The following is a 20,922-nucleotide window of genomic DNA, read 5'->3' as shown; positions in this document are numbered from 1 at the left end:
GCGGCGCGCGCGCGAGAGACGCCGAGTTCCCGCCAGCAGCACGGCTGTCCCCGCCCCCGGCGGCAGCCCTCCAATCACAGGGGCGTCCGCTGGAGGCCCCGCCCCCGGAAGGCACCACTGAGCCTCGGGGGCCGGGGGGGACGGGCGGCCTCCCGCGGGAAGCCGGCGTCGGCCTCGCCCGGGGCCCCCCTCCGCCTCCGCTCGGATGGGCTGGCCGCCTGCGGAAGGCGTTTCGGCGGGAAACCCCGGGAGCGCGGGGCTGGGCGTCCGGGCGGACGCGACTCCCGACGACGTTCCCGGGGAAGTCCTCGCGGTTCCCGCGTTCCACTCGGGGCCGGCCTCCCACCGGGGTCTCGCGGAAGCTTCCCACGCCCCGCCCCACCCCGCCCCGCCCCGCCCGGGGGGGGCGGGGTCGGAGAACCGCGCGTGCGCGGACCGCCCGGCGCGCGGCGTCGTCGTCATGGCGGACTCGGGGAGCGGGGTGCGGGCGTCGCTGCTGCACCTGCACGACTGCTTGGCGGCCGCCGACAGCCACGGCGCGGCGCTGGCCGGCTCCCAGCTGGTCCGCGGCCTGGGGCGGGAGTGCGTGCTGAGCGCCAGCCCCGCCGTGCAGGGTGGGTACGCGGGGCCGGGGGTGCGGGCCGAGCCGCCCGCAGCCCCGCCGTGCAGGCGCGCGCGCCCCTGCTGGGGCTCGGACGCGGGTCCGCGCTCCCCGCTTCCTGACGGCCCCCCTCTCTTCCCGTTCCTCCAGCCTTGCAGACCTCCTTGATCTTTTCCAAGGATTTCGGTTTGCTGGTGTTTGTTCGGAAATCGCTGGACGTGGAGGACGTAAGTGGAAGCCTTCCACCTGCTCCCTGGACGTCCCGCGTGCGCCTTCGGTTGGAGGGAACCATTCACACCCGCACTCTCTGTGCATTTCTTACAGTTCCGTGATTGCAGAGAAGAAATCCTCAAGTTCTTATTTATCTTCTTAGAGAAAATCGGCCAGAAGGTCATGCCTTATTCCCTTGATATTAAGGTAAGGCGAAGAAAACACAGGTGTTATCTCGTCCGATGTCAACTTCTGTTTTACGCCAGGAAGCTAGGTTTTTATTTGCACCCCTCTTGTTTGCCTGAGAAACGAACTGAGCTCTTTGTTTTAATTTAGTGGGATGAAACCCGGACAGAGATCTTTCTGTAACTGGATAACTTTTTTTTTTAACATGGGATAAATAATGCTGATGTTACCATAATAAATTGTATTTTTTGAAATATATGTGTGTGTGTATGCAGGGACTGGGACTTAGAACTCTGGGTCTTGTATGCTTGCTTGGTGTTTTTGCTCAAGGCTAGTGCTCTACCAGTTAACCCACATCTGTACTTGCAGCGTTTCCTGGATAATTTGAGCTGAGAGCCTCCTTCTTGGATTTGTCTTCTCCATCTTGACTTTGAACCAGGATTCTTAGATCTCAGCTTTCTGAGGAGCTGGGATTATGGGTGTGAGCCATTGGCCCCAGCCTCGATTATCTACCTTCCCCCCCCCCCCCCCCCACCGCTTCTGGCTTTTTCTGTTTAGGTGGTGCTGAGGAATTTAACCCAGAGCTTCATGCATGCTAGGCAACCACTCTTACCACTAAGCCACATTCCCAGCCCTGATTATCCGTCTTTTTAAGCCACTAAAATTTTTTTTTGTCTATCTTGGTAAGAATCTTATCAAGAGTAATGATGGGAATAGCTAGCATTTTCAGAATGTGTCACATTCTGCACATTTTTGAGGTGCTAGGGAATGATCCCAGAACCTCATACATGCTGGGCCAGCACTCTGCCAATGAGCAACACCCCTAATCTCTTCTCTGATTTTTTTTTTTTTTGTTTTAAGCTTGGGCTTGAAGTCAGGGTCTGTGCTTTCTAGGCAGGTGCTCCACCACTTGGGCCCTACCCTCCGCCCCTTTTGCTTTAGCTATTTTTCACATAGAGTTTCGTGGTTTTGCTCAGGGACAGCCTGGACTGTCATCCTTTAGTCAGACCTCTTAGGTAGCTGTGATGACAGGTGTACCTAGGTTGATAAACTATTATATTGAGCTTTTTTTTACTTTGAGACGGGTTTTTTTCTTTGAGGCTGGCCTCAACAAGTGTGAGCCACCAAATAATTGCTTGCTTGCCTATTTTCCTCAGCAATACTAGGCTTAAACTCAGGGTCTTGTGCTTAGTATGCACACGCTTCACATGTTGAGGCATAACTCTCTAGCCCTTCTCAATTATTTTAGCCTGCCATCCTGTCTCCCTCTTAACTTCCCCCTTTTCTTCCCTCCCTTCCTCCCTTCATCTTTTCCCTGTTTCCCTCTCTAAATTCTCTCCCTCCTCTCATCCCTCCTTCCCTTTCTTCCATGTTGCCTAGGTTGCTTTCAAACTTAGGTACATAGCCAGTACTCCCACCTCAGCCTCTTGAGTAACTGGGACCACAGGTGTGTTTCTTTTTTTTATATCTACTAGTACTATGGAACATATGTAGGGAAATTGTTTTTCCTTTCTTCCTTATTTTTGGTGTGTCAATCTTGGATTTTGAATTCAGGGCCTGGGCACTGTCCCTGAGTTTTTTTGCTTTGAGGCCACAGCTCCACTTCTGATTTTCCAGTGGTTAATTGGAGATAAGACTCTCTCAATCGTGATCCTCAGATCTTAGCCTCCTCAGTACCTAAGATTGCAGGTATGAGCCACCAGTGCCTGGCCCCTAAGCTGTTCTTGTTCAAGGCTAGAGCTCTACCACTTGAGCAACAGTTCCACTTCTAGCTTTTTTGGTGGTTAGTTTGAGATATGAGACTCACAAACCTTACTTGCCTTTGCTGGTTTTGAGCCATTGTCCTCAGATCTCAACCTCTTGAGTAGCTAGGATTATAGCTATGAACTGATACTTGGCAGATGATCTCTCTTGAAAATTTCTGCCAAGGTGTCTATTTTATTATCATTGATACCTTATTACAATAGTATGATTTTGTATGTGAGTGTGTCTGTGTTTCTGTATGAGTACTGGGTCTTGAACTCAGGGTCTAGGCTCTGTCTTTTAGCTTTATCTACTTAAGCCTGGTGCTCTACCACTTGTGATTTTTCATTGCCTAATTGGAGATCAAAGCCTCATGGACTTTTATGCTTGGTTTTGTTTTGAGTTGCAATCCTTAGTAGCTAGGATTATAGGCATAAACCACTGGAATCTGGCATGCCATAGCGTATTGAGTCAGTATTTTCAGTTATTTTGAATCTGTACTTTTATATACTCTAATGTTAAATTTTAACACCTTAATGTCAAATTTATTATTTCATACATTGGTATTGTCCCTAAGGAATGTATAGTTAGCTCTTGTTAAGTCTCAGTGCTTATATCCTCCTGTTGTTGTCTTTTAAAACAGAATATTTGCACCAGTGTATATACAAAAGACAGAGCTGCTAAATGTAAAGTTCCAGCCCTAGATCTTCTTATTAAGGTAATTTCCTATTTTCTTTTTCTTTTTTTTGCCAGTCCTGGGCCTTGGACTCAGGGCCTCAGCGCTGTCCCTGGCTTCTTTTTGCTCAAGGCTAGCACTCTGCCACTTGAGCCACAGCGCCACTTCTAGCCTTTTCTATATATGTGGTGATGGGGAATCGAACCCAGGGCTTCATATATATGAGGCAAGCACTGTTGCCACTTGGCCATGTTCCCAGTCCTCCTATTTTGAAATACACATACTTTGCCTTACACATATAGCTCATGAAAGATAAGAGTAAGGTAAGAGTTGGGGGAAGGAAGAGCACAATTACTTTGGTTGATGTTATTTCCCGTCCATCACCTGGTAATACTCTAGTGTTTGTTCTTATCTGAGCAGTAAAAGAACTTTGGATTGTAAGGGGAATAACGGAGAAAAATAAAGGAATTAGTGCTTTTTTACCCATCTTTCCTTTGACTATCCCTAATGCTGCTAGGGATTGCTACAAGATGATTTCTTGCATTTCTCATGAGGGTTTTCCTGGAACCCCCACGGGTGGATCGGGTGTTAGATTGTCCTGTGCCCTGGGTCTCACTCTCATCCACGTCTCTCTCTCTTTTTATATTTTCATTTTAGTGTTCCTCTGGGCCTGGTTGGTCTGCCATACTGATAGCTAAAATATTATTTTCTAATGTTTTAACAAACAAGCATTAACATGACTTCGAAAGTTCTCATCATGTTAGTGATTTCTAGGGAAGAAATACTTATACTCATCAAGTCCAACCTCCCGAGCCATCTACATGTATTTACATGAGTTCCGAGAAACCTAGGGACTGTGTTCATACCCATGGAGGTAGAAGAATCTTTTCTTTATCTTTTTTTTTTTTTAAAGCAAATGTCGATTTGTGTTCTTTTAGTTACTTCAGATGCTGAGAAGTTCTAGAGTCATGGATGACTTTAAGGTTGGAGAATTATTTAATAAATTCTATGGAGAACTTGCAATGAAAACAAAAATACCAGATACAGGTAAGATACATTTAAATATTTTTTTCAAATACTTTAATAAATTAACATTAACCATTAGTACATGACCTAGATTTCCTCTACCAAGATCTTGTGTGTTTTGCAGATAAATCTTTTTACTGAAAACACTCCAAAATGTAAACTAATAAAAGCAATGTGTGAAGAATACATTAATCTTCAAAGGTTGCGCCTTAGCTACTCAGAGGGGTGAGATTTCAGGATGATGCATGAGTCCACAGCCCAGGCAGGAAAGTCCATGAGACTTTTATACCAAGTCAGCGTGAAAAAGCCAAATGTGGCGCTGTGGCTCAAATGGTATTATGCTAGCCTTGAGCAAAAGAGCTCAGGGGGAGCGCTCAGGCCCCGAATTCAAGCCTGGGACTGACCTTAAAACAGCAACCACAACCACAACAACAAAAAATAAGCATATGTGAAATAGCATTTACTTTATACTTTGATTATATTTATAGATTGATTTATAGGTTATTTTTACATTATACTTCGGATTATTTTATAGTAATATCTTTCTTATTCTAATAGGAAAGAGTCTAGTATCCAGAGTTAGATATTTTATTTTAATTCATTAATTAATTTTTGTACCTGTACTGGGGCTTAAACTCGGCCTCATGCCTTCCTTTAGTTTTTTTTGTTGTTGTTGTTTAAGGTTGGTGCTCTACTACTTGAGCCACACCTATTTCAGCTTTTTGCTAGATAGGTGGAGATAAGAGTATCTATCTTCTACTTGTCTGTCTTGGCTGACTTCAAACTGAAATCCTCAGATCTCAGCGTTCTAAGTAGCTGTTATTACAGCTGTGAGCTATTGGTACATGGATACGTTTTATTTTAAAATAACTTTAATATCAGACATCTCTTATGTAACTTTTTTTATAACTTAACATGTAGTTTCAGGACCTCATTTGTCTACAATTTTTCAGTTTTAGAAAAAGTATATGAGCTTCTTGGAGTATTAGGTGAAGTACATCCTAGTGAGATGATAAATTATTCAGAAAACCTGTTCCGGGCCATTCTGGGTGAACTTAAGACCCAGGTATGATAAACTTCATGATTTTTACTGCTGCAGAGTTTTTTTTCTCATTAAGCAACATCTTCCTAACAATCTGCTTCTAGATGACATCTACTGTACGAGAACCCAAACTTCCTGTTGTGGCCGGCTGTCTGAAGGGATTGTCCTCACTTATGTGCAACTTCACTAAGTCCATTGAAGAAGGTATTCATGGTCTTCACTTGGTTTTCTTTCTCTGTTCAAATTTTAAGTCTAAAAAATTGCTTACTTGTTTTTTTGAATTTACTATTGTGAGAAATAACTCAGAAAGATGTGAGCTACCAGCACCCAGCTTATAGTGTGATTTTGATTGTAGCTACATGATAAGCTTTTATCTTGAGTTGGTGCATCCTCCCATTTTATTTCTATTTTGTAAATAATGTTGGTTTCATAGATCCTGTGCGTTCCTATCATTTTAGGATATGTCTGTTTCCAAACATTGCTTTCTGCCGATTTGTTTAGACTTGTATGGAGCTGATTCCATGCACACGTAATGCCCATCTGATATCTAATAATCTTTTCTTTTTTGTGTGTGTGATAGTAGTACTAGGGCTTGAATTCAGGGCTTTTGCATCTTCACTTGATTTTTTTTTTTTAATTGTCAAGGTGATGTGCACAGGGTTACAGTTAGATATATAAGGTAGTGAGTACATTTCTTGTCAAACTTGTTACCCCCTCCCTCATTTTTCTTCCACCTTCCCCACCCCCACGAACACCCCACCCCCAAGTTGTATAGTTAATTTCCAACATACTGTCTTTGCTTGATGTTTTTGGGTTGTTGTTTTTTTGCCAGTCCTGGAGCTTGAACTCAGGGCCTGAGCACTGTCCCTGGCTTCTTTTTGCTCAAGGCTAGCGCTCCACCACTTGAGCCACAGTGCCACTTCCGGCTTTTTCTATATACGTGGTGCTGTGGAATTCCCAGCCCAGCTTGATCTTTTTGTTCCTGGCTGGTGCTCTATCTCTTGAGTCACATCTCCAGTCATATACAGTCATTCATCTTTGATTTGCAGAAATGTAATTTTGTGTGTATACCATTTCCCATCAACCCTTCATTATTGTTTCCTATCGGAAAAAAACCATTGAAATAACTTGGAGTGATTTTTCTTCCTTAGTCTTTTCTTTCAATTCTTCAGTGGTCTGTCTCCGTACTCTGCTTCCCATTCTGTTGGGTTCTTACTATCTACATACGATGGAATATTATTCAGACTTTTTTTTTTTTCTCACTGGTCCTGGGGCTTGAACTCAGGGCCTGAGCACTGTCCCCACAGCACCACTTCTGGACTCCGGCTTTTTCTGTGTATGTGGTGCTGAGGAATGGAACTCAGGGCTTCATGCATGCTAGTCAAGCACTCTGCCACTAGGCCACATTCCCAGCCCTTATTCAGACTTGAAAAGGAAGTCCTGGTCTCACAGACTTTTCCTGCCCAGGCTGGCACAAAATCCTCACATCTCAGCCTGAGTAGCTAGGATTACAAGCATGAGCCACCCAGTGCCCAACTGGGAAGTACATTTGAATACACACTGTGTACATGTGTCTTGATGAGATTATGTCAAATGAAATAAGCCAGTGTCAAAAGGACAAATACTGCATCATTACACATACCACCAGGAAATTCACAGAGGAAGAAAGCAGAACAGACTTGTAGTTACTGGGGAAGAGAATGAGGAATTGTGTAGTAGGTACATCCTGGGAAGCGATGAAGAACTTTTACGTATAGACGGTGATAGATCTAACATTGTGAGACTGTGTAATGCCATTAGATTGTACCCTTACACATTGCTAAAGTGATTAATATTATGTAGACTTTACTATATTGAGAAAAATAAGAGTGTGCTGGTGTAGGGTCTACTAGAGAGATGGGGAGATCAAGAGGGGGAGCAGTTGGAGATGTATCCTTGTTGGGGGCTCAGAGGCCAAGGTAGCCTGTCCACAGTAGCTCAAGCCTCCTACGTGTTCACCAAGCCCACTCCTTCCTGCCCCGGGCCTCTGAGGAGTGTTTGGTACCCTCGTGTCTGCAGTTTGCACTGTTACTGTCTACGTGAATGACCTTTTCCCCAGGTGATACCTAGAGCAGTCTCGGTTCAAATGCTGACACATGTATTAAGTCTTTCATGAGGGGTTGGGAATGTGGCCTAGTGGTAGAGCACTTGCCTCGTCTACGTGAAGCCCTGGGTTCGATTCCTCAGCACCACATATATATAGAAAACAGCCAGAAGTGGCGCTGTGGCTCAAGTGGTAGAGTGCTAGCCTTGAGCAAAAAGAAGCCAGGGACAGTGCTCAGGCCCTGAGTCCAAGCCCCAGGACTGGCAAAAAACAAAACAAAATCTTTCATGAATGACAGCTAAAAATCTATTCTAGCTTTGAATTCAAAAGTAGGGTTTTTCTTTTTGTCTTTTTAAAATATCTCTTTGGCATCCTAAAAATAAAGAATTTTTTTTCTTCCTTAAGGTTTCTGTGACCTCATTCTTCCTCTAGCTTCCACTTCAGTAATTGTCTTCAGATATGTTAGTCTTTTTAATCAGGCAAAACATTTTCTTCTGTGTGCAAATGACTGCTTAGGAAATCAAAGAATCAGTGAGGAATAAATCATGGCTTCTATACAGCTTCAGTGAGTGATACAATAGAGATAGTTGATATCAGTTCAGTGTGCCTTTTCTGTTTTCCCATTCCAATTGTAATTTTGCTCAGGTCAAAGCCGTGTTTTATTCCCATTATTAATTCCTATAATTGGTATGTACTATATGTAGAATAAATACGAGAAAATGGGGGGCAGGGTTTGTTGTGCCTTTGAATGAGTTACTTCATTTAATCCACCAGATAGTCCTAAAAGAAAGCGTGAATTGGGACTGGGTGTGGTGGTACAGCTGTAATTCCAACTATTTGAGAGACCACTTTATCCAGATTCTATCTCAACCAAGGAGGTTGGACATAGTGGTATGTGCCTGTAGTCCCTGCTAAGTGTGTGGCCTACGGAGGGAGACTCATCTGAGACTGGCCCTAGGCCAAAGTGTGAAGGACCATCTGAAAAATAACAGTGGCTGGAGCTGTGAGCTCAAACCCCAGTGCCATCTGGGAAAAAAGTGTAAAGTGTATCTGTGACGAGAAGAAAACTGAGTTCCACAGAGATTGTCTTAACAGGTTTTAAGTAACGAGTTAGAACGCAAACACATCTTCCTTGTTTGGGATTTTGTGCGTGCTTTTCCACAGTAATAATTACAGAAGCAAATGACTTGTCATTGCGTGGGGGTGCCGTGATGAGAGAGGCTCTTGTGAATTGACAGGATTCTCCGTGGACAGCTGTCAGCTAACCGGAAGTTAGGCTGTTAGTTGAAAAGTCCTTGATGAGGTGTGACAGATGAGACTTAGGATTCGTAGGATTTATAACGGAAGCTTTTCCTGTCATTTCCCCAGACCCCCAGACTTCAAAGGAGATTTTTGATTTTGCCCTAAAAGCCATTCGTCCTCAGGTAGGATTAATATTTTTTAAATTCTTTTGCAGTTCACGCTTGTGATTTTTTTAAAACACTAATGGTGAATTTTTTTTAATAGATTGATCTGAAGAGATATGCTGTGCCCTTAGGTAAGATTCTGTATTTAATAAGATATAATAGGTTATTAAAATATCTTAAGTTTTTTCTTAAACTGTCAATAAAGTAACTATAAAGAGGCTTTAGGGGAGTTAGTTTTAGTGTACAAACTTTGGCTCAGGTTACCCAGGTTGTTTGACTCTGCTGTTGTTTGATGTCATAAATCTTGACTGTTTCTGACCCTTCTGTGGAGTTCATTGCCAAATGTTTGAATCCCTTATTGTAGGGAAATGTGCTTACCTGCACTAACATAGTTTAAAAGAAGCATTAGCATATGTTAATTGTGCAAGAGGGTTTCATTTAACCCATCAACCCCAAATCACTCTCCCTTACTTACCCCTGCACCTCTTTAAAGCAATTTTAATAGGTTTCATTGTTCCAGTTTCATACATGCAAATAAAATACATTAACCTTGTCCATCTGCATTTATCCTTTTCCTGTGGATGTAGTAGGACGCCTGGAGCTCTCTGAGTTCTCACTGTGTGTCTGTGGATATAGTCGGACGCCTGGAGCTCTCTGAGTTCTCAATGTGTGTATGTGGATGTAGTTGGATGCCTGGGCCTCTCTGAGTTCTCGTTGTGTATTTGCATTTGCAGCTGGCCTACGCTTGTTCACTCTGCACGCTTCTCAGTTTAGCACCTGCCTGCTGGACAATGATGTTATTTTGTTTGAAGTCCTGTCACAGTGGTGCAGCCATCTCAACGTAGAGCTGAAGAAAGCTGCATACTCCGCCCTGGAGTCCTTCCTGAAACAGGTACTTCAAATTCCGCTTTCACTTAAAAACAGTAATGATTGGCTTTATCAAACTTAAATTTCAGTCTCGTGCCCGCACATTTGAAAGAAGAAATTTAAGTCAGTCCATGAGGTCTTGTAGCATTCACGGAAGAAAGCTCTATCATTGATTACTCACCTGGATAGTATTTGGACTGAAAGCGCTTGGACCCCAGACTTGATAAGGACCCAGAGCCAGGATCACAGCCTGTCTAATGGAATGAAAATGTGTCATGCAGGAGCTGGAAGATGCTTCAGGAAGGGCTGGGAGGTCAGAGCTGCTTTGAGCCAGAGGGCGGTCCCAGGAGTAAGAGCCCATCTTTGATTGGGGGAGGGCAGGCTGCTGAGAGAAGATGGATGAATGGGTGAGAGGTCACCTCACAGCAGGGAGAGCTCCTTCTGTCCTTTGAAGTTTTCATTGAGATAGGCTATGTAGAACTTGAGTCTAATGTACATATTCTTTTCTTCCTTTTTTTGGAACAAAATTACTTCAAAAAAATTTTTGTGAACCATTTTTATTGTTATTATAAAGGTGACATAAAGAGGAGATAGAGTTACAGAAGTCAGGTAATAAGTATATTTCTTTTGGACAGTTGTCACCTCTTCCCTCGCTCTCTCCATTTTCCCCTTTCATCCTCATCACACGTTGTATAGTTCATTTTTAATATAGTTCCTAGTAAATACCATTGCTGCATTTGTTCACCCCTTGTCCATCCATTTCCGTTTCTCCCTCATCCTTCCAAGAACCGATAAACTAACGAAGAAGAATAAAGAAAAGTAAAAAGGTTGACAAGAAATATACTCATGGGCTGGGAATGTGGCTTAGTGGTAGAGTGCTTGCCTAGCATGCATGAAGCCCTGGGTTCGATTCCTCAGTACCACACAGAAAAGCTGAAAGTAGTGCTGTGGCTCAAGTGGTAGAGTGCTAGCCTTGAGCACAGAGTGGCTCAGGGACAGAGCTCAGGCCCTGAGTTCAAGCCCTAGTACTGGCAGAAAAAAAAGAGGGTTTTTAAAAAATATTTTAATTTAAGTTTTATTGTAAAGGTGACGTACAGAGGGGTTACAGTTATATAAGTAATGAGTACGTTTCTTTTTGAACAGTAACCCCCTTCCTCATTTTCTTCAACTTTTTCCTCTCTTGACCCATCTGCCTTCCTCCCAAGTTGTATAGTTCATTTCCAACATAGTGTCTAGTGAGTATCATTGCTGAATTGGTCACCCACTGTTCTACTATTTCTGTGATTCCCCTTCCCTCCCCAAATCGGATAAACTTCTATACATGACAAAGTGTACAAAATAGTGAACAGTGACTAAAAGGAATAAACTGAAGGAAAAGAAAAAAAATATAACTGCAAACAGTACAAAAAAAACCACCTCAATTTCTTGGAGTTCATTTTGATAAACATCATTTTCTATGATTATATGCTATTGCTATTTAGCCCTTGTGATCCGTTCCTAAGAATACCCCAAAAAAAAAGAGATTTCTGAAGCCAGTTTCCAGTTTGATAATTTGCTTGAAGGAACTCACAGTGGTTACACTTACAGTAAGGCCTTATAGCTACATAGCAGAGTTTAAAGGCAGAGCAAAAGCATGCAGTATAGAGACCAACTGGTGTGCTGCTCCCCTTGTCCTCTTCCAGTAGTCAGGACAGTGTTACTGTATCAGTGCATACGGAACATCATCATGGTGCTTGCTGTTCGCAAGTCTGGGTGGACTCCGTTACACTGATGCAGTAGATTAACTGACTGCCCATGTATGTGATTGCAGTCTCTTCCAAGTCACATAACACATGACTCAAGACACCCCACCTTAACTCACAGTTTCACTGTCAGCTTTCTGCAGCCTTTACTTCTTTTCTTCCCTTTTCCTTCCCTTTCTTTAATATCTCTCTTTAGTCGTGGTGGAGCTTGAACTCCCGTGGTAGACAAGCATTCTATGGTGAACCAGACTTCCAACCCTGGTACCAAATCACATTCTTAGGTCATTCCTATGTGACTTGAAAAACACCTTCCAGTGAAAGTGAGCATTCCTACCAGGGATGCCATCTCAACATCTTAGCCGTTATTTTCTAGAAGCTAAGGCAAAGCTAAACCTCTTTTTGGGGAAAGGTTAAATTCTTTGCTTCATAATGTGGATATAAATTTTTACTTTGGCCATCGCGTTAGAAATATCTGTGGTTTTGATTGTGTTGGCTGTGCCTTTTTTTTAGATACTGGGGATTGAATCTTGTGTCCTACTACTTGGGCCACACAGCCAACCCTTTTGTTGTATTTTCTTTTTAAAAAGAAGCCCACTAACTTTACCTGAGTTGGCCTCAAACTTGGGAGCCCCCTGCTTCTGATTGCCAAGATTATAAAGTATCTAGGATTAGAGATCTAGTCTTCTGACATTTGCTTAGTACTGTTTATTTATTGAAAAGACTTTTCCCATTCCTGTCAAAACTCAACTGACGTGTGCATGGGCTTTGTGGGTGCTCTAGTTTGTTCCATTTATCCTTGTTTTTGTCACTAGATAGTTCCTTTCTATCTCGATTACTCTTTATGTTTTTTGGAAATTAGGTAATGGATCTTCGCTACCTTTGTTTTTGTTACTTGGCTGTAGTATGTACAATTTGAATTTAAGTATTACTTAAGCATAATTCAAAACAATGTAATACAAAGAAGACGACGGTTCCTATCTTCTGAAGTCACTTAGTGTTTTGATGACCTTTCTCTCTTTTTTTCTTTTTTCCCTATGTCTTCTTCCATTTTCTCTTCCTCTTTATTAAGAAAGAAGGAGCCAGAAGAGGTATCTTGACAAAAAGCATTCTTCTTTTTAACCTTAAGATGGTACAAGCCTGGGAATGTGGCTTAGTGTTAGAGTGCTTGCCTAGCATGCATGAAGCCCTGGGTTCAATTTCTCAGTACCACATAAAAAGTCAGAAGTGGTGCTCTGGCTCAGCTGGTAGAGTGCTAGCCTTGAGCAAATGAAGCTTAGAGGCAGTGCCTAGCCTAGTCCCCAAGTTCAAGCCCCAGGACTGGCAAAAAAAAAAAATTATGTATGTAACTGTAACCCCTCTGTATGTCACCGTGACAATAAAAATTAAAAACAAAGAAAAGAAAGAAAAAAGGATTATCCAGCATGTTGCATGTTTTCCTGGCAGTACATTGACAACTTTATGATTAATTTTTTAAAAATTACTTTATTGTTATAGGCGTGATATATACAGAGGGATTGTAATGACATGAGTCAGGTAGAGGGTACACTCCCTTTCGTACAGTGTCTCCTGTCCCCTCCCTCTCAGCCCCTCCCTCCTGTCTCCACCACATGTTAGAGTTCACGTTCACCAGTGTCCAGTGAGTTCCACTGCTGTTGTTTCTCACCTTTTTTCTTTGGAGTTCTATACCCTCTCCCCAACCTTTCCCAAAATATATGCTTTAATACATACATAGCGAAAGAAGGGACAATCATCAAAAAATTTAAAGCTAAAAACTAAAAACAAGAAAAGAAAAAGAGGAGTCTTTTGTTTCCATATCTTGGAGTTTGTTTTCATATGTAAAAATTTATATAAATATGAAGAAGCACTTGGTCATTGCACCTTTGTGATTCTTTTGGATTCACTGTACGTAAGTATTCAGAATCCTGTAAAATTTATCATATCCAGTGTGTTTTAGATTTAATTTCCACATATCAGAGAGGACGTGCTGTTTGTCTCTCTATGCTTGGCTTACCTCACTTAACATGATTTGTCCGTCCATTTCCCTGCAGTTGGCATGGCTTTATTCTTTCTAATGGCTGTGTAAAATTCCATTGTGTATAGGTAGCACATTGTTTCGATCCACTCATCTATTGTGGGGCATCTGGGCTGTTTCCATATCTTGGGGGTTCTGCATAGTGTGGCAGTGAACAGGAATGTGCAGGTGTCCTAATCATAGCTTAGTTATTGCTGTTCAGGGTAGACATCTAGGAGTGGTATGGCTGGGTCATAGGGAAGGTCTATGTTTAGTTTTCTGAGGACCCTCCACACTGCTTTCCAGAGTTGGTTGTACTCGTTTCCATTCCCACCAGAAGCAGCAGCGCACTAGGGTTTTTTTTCCCACATCCCTGCCAACATTTTTTTGTTGTTGGCCCATCTAACAGGGGTGAGATGGAATCTCAGGATTGTTTTGATTTGCATTTCCTATATGTCCAGGGATGATAAGCATTTCCTCATTTTTTTTTTTTTTGTGCCATTCTTACCTCTTCTTTTGAGAAGTCTCTCTCTAGCTCCCTTGTCCATTTAGGAATTGGTTTATTGTTTGGGAGGAGTTGAGCTCCTTGTAGATATTGGATATTAGGCCTTTGTCTGATATATTGTTGGTAAATATCTTCTCCCAATCTGTTAGCTGTCTTTCTAGCTTAGTAACTATGTCCTTAGCTGTACATGAACTTTTTATTTTCATGTAGTACCACCTGTCAAAGCTGTCTCCTATCTGTTGTGCCCCTGGGACTCATTTCAAGAAATTTCTACCCATACCTATAAGTCTTAATGTTTCTCCTACTTTCTTTCAGTAGTTTCCAGGTTTCAGGTCTGATGTTGAGTTCTTTGTTCCACTTTGAATTGCTATTAGTGCATGGTGACAAACAGGGATCCATTTTTAGTTTTTTGCATATGGTTTTCTTGTTTTGTTGGTTATGGGGCTTGAACTCAGGGCCTGCGCCTTGTCCCAGAGCTCTTTTGCTCAAGGCTGGTGCTCAACCACTTTGAGCCACAGCTCCAGTCCCAATTTTTTGGTGGTTAATTGGAGATGAGTCTCATGGATTTTCCTGCCTGGGCTGGCTTTGAACCACAATCCTAATTTCAGCCTGCTGAGTAGCTAGAATTATAAGTGTTAGCCACCAGTGCCTGGCTTACTTGATTAATTTTTTTTTTTTTTTTTTTTTTTGGCCAGTCCTGGGGCTTGGACTCAGGGCCTGAGCACTGTCCCTGGCTTCTTCCCGCTCAAGGCTAGCACTCTGCCACTTGAGCCACAGCGCCGCTTCTGGCCGTTTTCTGTATATGTGGTGCTGGGGAATCGAACCTAGGGCCTCGTGTATCTGAAGCAGGCACCCTTGCCACTAGGCTATATCCCCAGCCCCACTTGATTAATTTTTTAATGTCATTATATGCCATTGTATTTATGAGCCATAATACTTGCTTCCCTCTCCCTTTTCCTTTCTGTAAAAATGATAATAAAATTTACTAGGAAAAGAATACCCTTTCAATAGACTGAAAATCAGTCATTTCTATGGTGAGAATAACATTAGCCTTTGTGGTTTGAGTACTTGCTGAGATGGTTGGCAGTTCCTGTCCCTAGATCTGTCGCCAGAGGGTGGCTAAGAACTTTACTTAACTTCCTGGTTTCCATGCAGTGCCACATGTCTTTGAGATGTACTCATGAAAAACATTCCAGAGTATCTCACAAGGTGAAGAGTCACACAAGGTAAAGGGATTGATGTTTGTGTAATAGGATTAAAGTAGAGGAAAGAAACATGTCCTGCTCTCTGTGCAGATATGGGAGTTAAATACCTTGTGCTTTTTCTGTTAATAGTAGAATCCTCTATTCTGTTTGACAATTATTCTCAAGTTTGTACTATTAAAAACTGGAAATAACTGGATAAAAGCACATGGAAGTCCATTTTGCTGGAAACACAGTAATAAAAGAATAAGCCACAGTTTAAACAATTAAAAATTGCATTATATTCACAAAATAAAAAACTCTCTTGTAATTGAGTATATTATTTACTTCTCCAGAGGTATGTAGGTGCTTTGTTCTGTGAAAGGAAATCATGAAGCACTCCATGTGATACTCGATTCTCTCAGAATGGAGATTAAGACACATGAAGGACATAGGCTCACATAATAGCTTTGGGTAGAATTACAGAGTGTATTTATTGGCAGGTTGATGCTAGAAGGTGGGTTGTTTCCTCATCTTTGGTGATTTTCTGCAGTGTTCCTTTACTTGACTAGAATAAGCCGGCTTTATATAAGCTAAAAGTAGGAGTGCTTTTTGGAGCAACTCTGGTCTTGCGCAGTCCACCTGTTCTTCTTTTCTTGTTGATGACTTCTGAATTCACTGGCCACTGGTCCCAATAACCCAGTCACCTACTAGGTGACAGAAATTCTAAAGACAGCTTTGCTTCATCAGAGAGCCTTAATTTAAACTTGTCTTTCCTGTGTACCAGGTTCCTCATGAAATTATCTGGTCACTATAGTCTCAGGAAAAAAAAAAATCCACCAGTATAGCCTTATTTATGAGACTGTGTTTTCTGAACTTGATGGACATTAAATAAGTTGAAATTAAGGGTTTTTATGAGTGACAGCAACTAAATATAACTGTAACGCCATGTTAAAAACATCTAGATAAGCTGGGCTCCAGTGGCTCATGCCTATAATCCTTGCTACTCTGGAGGCTGAGATCTGAGAATTGTGGTTTGAAGCCAGTAGACAGACAAATCCTCAGTATTCCCACTTCAAATTAACCAACAAAATTCCAGAAGTGGAGGTATGCCTCAAATGGCGAAGCACCAGTTGTGAACCAAAAAACTGATTGAGGCAGGGCGCCACTGCCTTATACCTGTGATGCTTTCTACTCAGCAGCTGAGATGTGAGTTCAAAGCAAGCCCTCACAGGAAAGTCCATGAGACTCTTTGCTCCAGTTAACCACCAAAAAGCTGGAAGTATAGCTGTGGCTCAATAGGTAGAACTGTAGCTTTCAGCACAAAAGCTCAAGGACAGTGCCCAGGCCTGGAGGTCAAGCCCCAGGACCAGCACACATGCATGCCTTCACGCACACGCACACAGTTACCGGCATCCTAAGTCCCTGCTGGAGTTTAAGCCCCAATATGAGCACATAGGGGGAAAAAAAAGTATCCAAATAATTCTAGCTTTTTCAGATTGTATATATATATTTTATTTGATTGTAAAATACCATGCATTTGCAGGTTTCTTTCATGGTGGCAAAAGATGCAGCGATGCATAAGAGTAAGCTGCAGTACTTTATGGAGCAGTTCTATGGAATCATCAGAAACGTGGATTCAAGCAACAAAGAGTTATCCATTGCTATTCGTGGATATGGACTATTTGCAGGAGTATGACTTGTTAATTTATATTTTGGGTTTTAGTGTTCAAAGGGATAGAAAAAAATGTGACATTCTGATGCTGTTGTCATTTTCCTACATATTGATTAACAGTGAATGTTCTAAATACGAATGATTTACAAGAACTCAAATCCTCATAATTCTTATGCAAGTTGAGTTTTTATTCTGTTTTACACATGAGGAGGCTTGTTAAATATACATCAGTCAATAGAAACAAGACCTAAAGCTGAGCTGCACATTGTGGTTTTTGCCTGTAATCCTAGCGCTCTAGAGGCTTAGGCAAGAGAATTGACAGTTTGAGGCTAGCCTGGGTTACATAAAGAGTTCAAGGTCAGCCCGGACCTTTTGACATATATACTTAATTTGTGATTATGGGTTATAATTAACATTTTAGAAAATAATTGTATTTCATATACAATAAAACAAGTAAGTAGCTTGCTAATTTTAGTTTAAAGTCACATGGCTTATTAGTATTTCACTTTGATATCTTTAACAATGATCAGATCAATAAACACTTCATTTTATCTTTCCTAAAGCCTTGCAAGGCCATAAATGCAAAAGATGTTGACTTCATGTATGTGGAGCTCATTCAGCGCTGCAAGCAGATGTTCCTCACCCAGGCAGATGCTACGGATGACCACATTTACCAGATGCCCACCTTCCTGCAGTCTATCGCAAGCGTCTTGCTCTACCTTGACACAGTAAGTGAAAGGGTTAAAACTGAGAACAGTTAAAAGTAAAATCTCATTTCCTTTAGTAATTTGATGGCGTCCTATAATGGATTTAGTGTAGGTACCGTTGTGGCCAAATGACACTTTAAATTAGTATTTTATGTCAGTGGAATTGTCAGCATGAAACTTGATAGCTTGAAAAGTTTTCTCAAAAATGTTATCCAAAGGTTTCAGTCAGTATGTCCATTCACAAGGACAATGTATCTTCACCAATATCACCCTTTTAGTAATTCTTCCTTCACCCTCCCACCAGTCTCATCCCCACTCATCTCAAAACTTTATTTTTTTGTTGTCCAGAGTAGAGAAAAAATATTGTTACTCTATTTTTCTAAAAGATTAAGAATTGCTGCATAGCATAGAATTATACTTTAAATATCATTCAGGCCATTTTACTCTGATTTTTTTCAGGGGTCGGTGGTCTAAATAATGTTAATATTTGTAGATTAGAAAAGCCAGGTTTTTTTCTCTGTCTAATATGTGTAATTCAGTCGTAAGTACTTTGTATATTGGTATTGTTCCCACACTTACTTTCTCCGCTAACCTTTAGTGTGTTCTGTATTTCTAATAGGTTCCTGAGGTTTATACTCCGGTTCTGGAACATCTGCTCGTGGTACAGATAGACAGTTTCCCACAGTATAGTCCAAAAATGCAGTCCTTATGTTGTAAAGCCATAGTGAAAGTGTTCCTAGCCTTAGCAGAAAAAGGACCCGTTCTTTGGAATTGCATTAGTACTGTGGGTGAGTTTTTATTCTTGCTTTTATGATGAGTGATGAATATTTAATATAGATGTAAGTAAGAATACTTACCAGTTTTTAAAAGTTTACTTTAAGAAATGATTATATCTTTAGTGATTTACATGGAGTACCTAAAATTCTGGTGAATCAAATCCTTTGTTTCTCTGTTCATATCCTTAGCTTTTAAATCTTTTTTTTTAACTTAAAAAACTTTATTTTTTTATTGTTACCATAAAGGTGATATACAGAGAGATAACAGTTACATAAGTCAGGTAAAGGTTTTAAGTCTTAAAATAGTTCAAAATTTAAAAGCTGGGGGAGGGGGGAATGAGGGAGGAGGTAACAAACAGTATAAGAAATGTATCCAGTGCCTAATGTATGAAAGTGTAACCTCTCTGTACCTCAGTTTGACAATAAAAATTTAATAAAATAAAATAAATTTTAAAAGCTGGTGATGTTAAGAAAGGTAGAAATTCTAGGTAAAATTATAATGGTTTTTAAAAAAATTTTTTAATTGAGTAATGGTCTTACTCGTTTTCATTCTTTGTTTCTTTTTTCTTTTCTCCAGTGCATCAGGGTTTAATCAGAATATGTTCTAAACCAGTGCTCCTTCAAAAGGTAAGTTCTGGATCTAACAATTCAAAAATTAGTTTTCTAAGCTAGAAATGTAGCTACGGTTTTTACTTATAAGTAAAATGTTTTTTAGTTATAAAAATAATCTTTCTCAGTTATTATCCATGACTTACTGTTTTTTTTTGTTTGTTTGTTTGTTTTCTTTTGCAGTAACTAGGGTTTCAACTCAGGGTCTTTTTTTTTTTTTTTTGCCAATCTTCTTTTATTTTTTTGCCAATACTGGGGCTTGAACACAGGGTCTGAGCACTGTCCCTGGCTTCTTTTTGCTCAAGGCTAGCACTCTGCCACTTGAGCCACAGCACCACCTCCGGCCATTTTCTATATATGTGGTGCTGGGGAATTGAACCTGGGGCTTCATGTATATGAGGCAAGCACTCTTGCCTGTAGGCCCTATTCCCAGCCCCAACTCAGGGTCTTGTGTGATGGCTAGGTAGGGCTCTATCATTTGAGCCATCCATGCTCCCAGCTCTTGTCTTACATTTTGAAGTGTGCATGCCGTTGTTTTGTTAGATCATATGCTTTTTCTATGTTATTAAAACATTCCAAAGCATGACTTTACTGTTAATTGCATTTTTACAAGAAACTGTTTTCTCTTTTGAAACTAGGAGAAAATGTGTGTATGGTGAGAGGTGTGGCTAAGTTACTGTAAATACAGGACTAATGACAGAATGAATGTATAAGAAAGAGATGAAGGGTTTTTAGCCAATCTGATAGATACTGTGTCAAAATACTTGTTGGTTTTAGTCAGAGAAGAATTATCCAGCTTTTCAAAAAAAATTATGCTCTCATAAAAACTGTCTTCTTGATCTATTTGCACAGACTTCTACTAGTTCCTCTCGCAGTTTTAGAAAATTATGAATGTACTGTTGGCACAACTGTTTTTGTGAGCTCCCAAGTCACAGTTGGTTTATTGTATTCCTGGCCAGGGTGCTGAGTCTGAATCTGAAGACCTTCGTGCCTCGGGGGAGGTTAGAACTGGCAAATGGAAGGTGCCCACGTACAAAGACTATGTGGATCTCTTCAGACATCTCTTGAGCTGTGATGAGATGACGGTAAAATTTATTCTTTGAAAGCCATCAAAAACTTAAGTTCTGGGCTGGGGATATAGCCTAGCGGCAAGAGTGCCTGCCTCGGATACACGAGGCCCTAGGTTCGATTCCCCAGCACCACATATACAGAAAACGGCCAGAAGCGGCGCTGTGGCTCAAGTGGCAGAGTGCTAGCCTTGAGCGGGAAGAAGCCAGGGACAGTGCTCAGGCCCTGAGTCCAAGGCCCAGGACTGGCCAAAAAAAAAAAACAAAAACAAAAAAAAAAAACTTAAGTTCTTATCTTGATTAAGAAAGTCTATAGAGCCTCAGGTCTTACTTAGTTCACAATTATGTTTTACAACTTTCAAAGTTCTTTTTAAAAACATTCCTCAGGTAATTAAAAATTAAGACAATGTCAGTCAAGAGAGTTGAATAAACTGAAAGGAACGTAAATATAGAAAGCTCTTAAAATTATTGTAGCTAAATCCTCAGTTTGGTTTTATGTAGCATGGTCTTACTATGAGAAGAGCTATTCTCTTTTTGTGATGTTAGGGATTGAACCCAATGCCTGTGAATCCTAAAACCATGCCCTACTTAGCTACACCCTCAATCCTCTTCTTGTCGAAGATGAGGACAAATCTAATTGGCTTATTAGTATGTATGAGGGATCACAGTTACGGTATTGTTTATGTTAGAATAGTGCCTCCTAGTGCATTTCTAGATGATACATCTTTAGTTTGCTGGTGCTAGTACTTGAATACACATTTTGATGTATTAGTAGAGCAAGAGAAGAAGTTTTTTTTAGTAGGTGATTT

At 41.2% G+C, this 20,922-nt stretch overlaps 1 protein-coding gene across 1 annotated transcript in view; it reads left to right on the top strand.

The window, feature by feature from the left end:
* The first annotated feature begins 460 nt into the window (after positions 1-460).
* Prkdc (protein kinase, DNA-activated, catalytic subunit) overlaps positions 461-20,922 on the top strand; it is a 126,199-nt gene continuing 105,737 nt past the window's right edge. Inside the window, exons 1-15 of the mRNA XM_048367451.1 lie at positions 461-614; positions 752-828; positions 926-1,018; positions 3,384-3,458; positions 4,355-4,463; positions 5,396-5,508; positions 5,589-5,688; positions 8,936-8,991; positions 9,074-9,104; positions 9,708-9,865; positions 16,826-16,972; positions 17,518-17,682; positions 18,281-18,449; positions 19,015-19,064; positions 20,006-20,131. Of these exons, the coding sequence (XP_048223408.1) occupies positions 461-614; positions 752-828; positions 926-1,018; positions 3,384-3,458; positions 4,355-4,463; positions 5,396-5,508; positions 5,589-5,688; positions 8,936-8,991; positions 9,074-9,104; positions 9,708-9,865; positions 16,826-16,972; positions 17,518-17,682; positions 18,281-18,449; positions 19,015-19,064; positions 20,006-20,131 (1,623 nt within the window). The remainder of the gene's footprint in view (positions 615-751; positions 829-925; positions 1,019-3,383; positions 3,459-4,354; positions 4,464-5,395; positions 5,509-5,588; positions 5,689-8,935; positions 8,992-9,073; positions 9,105-9,707; positions 9,866-16,825; positions 16,973-17,517; positions 17,683-18,280; positions 18,450-19,014; positions 19,065-20,005; positions 20,132-20,922) is intronic.

Source organism: Perognathus longimembris, chromosome 18, assembly GCF_023159225.1.
Source record: "Perognathus longimembris pacificus isolate PPM17 chromosome 18, ASM2315922v1, whole genome shotgun sequence".
Taxonomy (NCBI): Eukaryota; Metazoa; Chordata; class Mammalia; order Rodentia; family Heteromyidae; genus Perognathus; species Perognathus longimembris.
The sequence above is the reverse complement of the archived record's forward strand: the minus strand, read 5'-3'. Positions and strand labels throughout refer to the sequence as shown.